This window comes from Adiantum capillus-veneris, chromosome 5 (assembly GCF_014529385.1).
Source record: "Adiantum capillus-veneris isolate H3 chromosome 5, ASM1452938v2, whole genome shotgun sequence".
NCBI lineage: Eukaryota > Viridiplantae > Streptophyta > Polypodiopsida > Polypodiales > Pteridaceae > Adiantum > Adiantum capillus-veneris.
This window is the reverse complement of record NC_140935.1, coordinates 91419762-91424136: the sequence shown is the minus strand read 5'-3', so window position 1 is coordinate 91424136 and position 4375 is coordinate 91419762. Positions and strand designations below refer to the sequence as shown.

The following is a 4375-nucleotide window of genomic DNA, read 5'->3' as shown; positions in this document are numbered from 1 at the left end:
ACTTATTGTACTTTATTGTCGTTATCCTTGCACAATGCATTTATATGTACAATAGAGGGAAAAACCACGTGAAAAAAAGACCTCATTATTTATGATGTGCACAAACATTAATGTGACGAGTGTTGAACTCGAGACTTACTACTCAAGAGCAATAGCCAATCTACCTAGTTTTAATGATTGAAGGTTATTCCAATTTCCTCTTGTTATTTTTTTCACTCACATGAGATGAGGAATTCACCCACGAGATGAGGAATTTAAGTGTTGTACGAAGAATCCCAGGACACGTGATACACTCTTCAACTCAAGACAAATACACTAAAGAGGGAACTTACATAACAATTATTCTAGAGAGAGAGAGAGAGAGAGAGAGAGAAAGAGAAGAAGAAGAGAGTTTTAACTTCGTAGGAAACTATCCCAAGAGACCTTAAAGATCTAATTGACGAGGAGTTGAACTCAAGACCTGTTATTCAAGAGAGAGAGAGAGAGAGAGAGAGAGAGAGAGAGAGAGAGAGATTTTGAGATACAAGTCCACAAAGGCAAAAGGATGAAGCTTGAGGATGAAGCACTAAGATGTTTTTATGGGTTAAAATCAAAATGCCCATTTGTTGCAGCTAGCCAAAGGAAGGATTAAATGAAAAGGGGTAAAGTTTAACCTTAGGTCTATATGCAACGACATTTTTTTATTAAATGATCTTTAACTCGAGGCCTACGGTGTGTGTGTGTGTGTGTGTGTGTGTGTGTGTGTGAGAGAGAGAGAGAGAGAGAGAGAGAGAGAGAGAGCCCATAGCACCAAGAGCCACAACAAAACATTAGCCAATAGAAAGTTTGAGTAAATTCCACCAAATTTGCAAATTCTGCCTCTCCAATATACATTTAGTAGAAAAGATTCAGACCGTTTTGACAATGTCATTGATACTTGCAACACTTTTCACGCTGTTTAGATCCCTTCTTCAGCTTCCTTTTCTCCCTCTGTGCCTTGTTCTGACAACCTCGCTGTTTTTGTTGTTCAAGCATCTCAAGCCTATCACCAAGTACGCTAATTACCTTACTTTGCGCCTTGCTTTGGGCAAGCAACTTTCCCAGTAAATATTTCAGCTGTCCACATTCCTCAGAAAGCTTCTTTAGGAGTACACTATCAGAAACATCAAGGTCCCGAAGACCTCCTTGCGGCGCACCTGGAGTTTTATCTTGCCTTTGGTCAGTTAAGCTCTGCTCCTGAGTGTTCAATAGCTCCTCTACTACAGAAGATCGATCTTCATTCGAATCAACTGCATCAGACCCCTCTTTCGCACATGGAGTACCAGGGCTTGAAACTGACACACAATCCCGCAACCCCAGGATGTCTTCTTCATAGGCATCAATAGCTTTAAGTGCCTCGTGCGCAGCAAGGCCATCTACAGCCATCTCTCCATCATCATCCCCTACCGTCACAGCCCTCATCTCCTCCTGCATAACCTCATCTGCTTCTTGTTTACATGGAGCAATAGCTCTGCCCACCATGGCAGGATAGGCCCCATCAATACCCACAGCTGGCACACCAATAACCTCACTACTATCGCAGAGGGTTATAGCTTCCCTGCTCGACGGATCGTATTTTACACAATCTACCAAATCCCCGGAATCATCTTGCGCTGCACACACTTCTTCATTTCTAGACACATGAATGTCTAGATTGGTCATGGCTTTCACGGGCTCTTCTTGCAAATCATTGGTCATCATCTCTGCAGGCCCATCTTGCATCACGACTCCTTGTAAGTCTTGATTAACTACCTCTGCCTCATCAAGAATTTCTTCTTGAATAGAACCGTGCCATTTTGCATCGTGCTAATGAGGGTTCGCGCATCATGGTCCTCCCCATGTAGAGAGGGAGTTGTTTCCTACAGGGCATCGGTAGAATTCGAGCAGACAATGCTTTCCGAATTCACAGCAAGCAAACTATTGCAGTCAGTATCATCTTCCTGTGAAGACATAATGGCATCCATGGCATCTTGCAGTTTGATGGCCATCTTTGTTGCTTCTTTCCTCTGGTTCCGGACATCAGGGATGGAGCCCTACACAGACAGACAAAAAAAAAACAACATACATAAGCTCAGTGGCCAACAAAGAAACCTCCACATTTAAGAGAATCAAGGTCGACTGCATACCTCAATGGCGTCCAATTGAAGAATGATGGCCATGACACTCTCACTGAATCTAAGGCGCTCTTTCTCTTCTGACTTCACCTTGTTCGAGAATCCAGGGCTTGGTAACTTTACTCTCCTTGCTCCTATTACCGAAGGTTTGCTACTCACTCTTCTTGATAGCATGGAAAATTGTGCTTTAAAGCTAGGGCTGCAACAAATCCTTGACACTAACTCATCTAACCTCATTGAAAACACACTAATGGCTGCCCCCTTCACTATGTCTTGTTTTGATACCAATAGGTGTAAAGTCTCTTTTGGATGCGTCATTGTGGTTAAGGGTGTCATTTTTACCACAGGAAGGAAAACTAACTACACCACTCAAATTTGGAATGTTCATAGACCTTTAATTAAATGTGGATGTGAGCATGTAGGTCAAGGAGATCAATGCCAAGATGGGAATGTACTATGTTTTGATCATGCACTTTGCATGATCATGAACCATCTACCTACCTTCTTCCCAAGTTCAAGTTTCAATAAGTCCACCATTGCCTTTATGAGTTGGATTTCCAAGGAGGCACAAGAGGCCATCAAAGCAATGTTGGTTCACCTCTTCTATAGAGAAAAACTGAAGGAGGCTATCAAATATTCTATCCTCTTCAATCAGCCCCCTCCATCATCAAGTCAAAATTCAGAGGTGGACATGTTCATGAAGCAAGCCATAGCACCCAACCACCAAGGAGCATCAAGGAGGGAGGTATGCAAAAAAAAATCAAGAGGAGATAATGGTAGGCACTCTCAAGGAAGAGGAAGGCACTTCACACCTCAAAGATCCCCAGTCTCTCTTCCTAGATGGAATCAAGCTTCACCCATTGATTCATCTAATAGTTGTCATTCCCTTCAAGCTACTCCTAATCCTACGTGCCCTTCTTACCTTACCCAACACTCAACCCGACCATCTAGGGCTAGACCTATGATTAATCCTCAATGTCTAGCAAGTGCTAAGTTTTTGTTGTATGATTGACATAGGTGAAAAGAGATCTTAATGGGAGACTTCACTTAACTCCAAGAGGAAATACAAGAGGGGTCTTTGTACCTATCCACATTGTTACTCCCTTAATGGATCTTGAAAATCTTAGAACATTGCATGTTTAGTTGGTCTTTTGACCCTCTTCTAAAAGTCACCTTATGTAATGCAAAAGAGGTTTTCACCTCTCATGAGGAACATGAGTGCTTTTGCCCATTTGATGCTAGTGGGATTGACTTTGATAAAGGTCACTTACTTACTACTGATTTGAATGCTTTTTTGAGTCCATCACTTGCCAGAATTTGCAAGCAAGTCTTGGGGCACATACCCTCCAAACCCCCTCATGTAGTCCAAGCATTTTCTCAATTGGATCATGTCTTAACTTCTCTTATTGATGTGGGATGCATAATCCTCCCCCCTCATCTCCAATCTCATGAAGTTTCTCAACTACTCTATGAATATTGCCTCAAACACTTACCCATAAAAAGGCAACATCAACCTCACCCTAACATCACAAATGAGATTGAAGTTGTCAAGAAGAAGTACCTCATAACTTGCTTGGACAAGGCTTCCAACAATCCCATACTTATATGCAAAAAATATATTACAAATGAGGCAAAGAAGAGACTTCAAGGGTCTGATTTCAATTTATTGAGAAGGAGATGTGAAAAGCACAATGAATTTAATCCACCCTTTCCTATCTCCACTTTTGACCCCTCTCCACCCTTCTCTCCCATATATCACAACCATCTATAAGATATAGAAGTCTACATTTAGATGGATTACTTGTGGCTCATCCTGTTACTATTTGGAAATCCCTCTACTCATGACTTACATCCTAAAAACTTGCATTCCCACACTTAAGGAGAGATCTAGAAGCCTAAACCAAAAGGCTCTACTTTGCCATAACATACACCTCAAATCTTGGTGGATAGTGGTCTATGATGGCATACTCAATCTACCAATACATGCTCACTTCCTCTTCTCAGGTGACATAAAGAGGTGTTATGAAAACATCCCTCATTTAGAAGCACATGGCCTAATACATCATCTAGACAAGATAATCAAACATGCCTTCTCATCCACTCATGGAGATTTCAAATATTTTAGAAAATTCCAATCTCAATGCACTGAGAGGACTTGGTCTTCACAACCCTACAAGAATGGCTTATCTTTCAATCTTCTAGAGGTCATTACACTCAACAATTGGTTGATAATAACATGTACA

At 41.5% G+C, this 4375-nt stretch overlaps 1 protein-coding gene and 1 long non-coding RNA gene across 2 annotated transcripts; one reads left to right on the top strand and one right to left on the bottom strand.

The window, feature by feature from the left end:
- Nucleotides 1–824: 824 nt before the first annotated feature.
- LOC147457717 (uncharacterized) lies at nucleotides 825–2479 on the bottom strand. Its single transcript, XM_086512540.1, has 2 exons — nucleotides 2145–2479; nucleotides 825–2051 (listed from the first exon to the last, which is right to left on the bottom strand). Exon 2 carries the CDS (start codon nucleotides 1738–1740, stop codon nucleotides 907–909), a length of 834 nt encoding a protein of 277 aa, XP_086368666.1. The 5' UTR covers nucleotides 1741–2051; nucleotides 2145–2479; the 3' UTR covers nucleotides 825–906.
- LOC147457716 (uncharacterized) lies at nucleotides 2144–3217 on the top strand. The gene is made up of 2 exons (XR_015188136.1): nucleotides 2144–2278; nucleotides 2555–3217. It is a non-coding gene; the product is annotated as an uncharacterized LOC147457716 (long non-coding RNA).
- Nucleotides 3218–4375: the final 1158 nt, after the last annotated feature.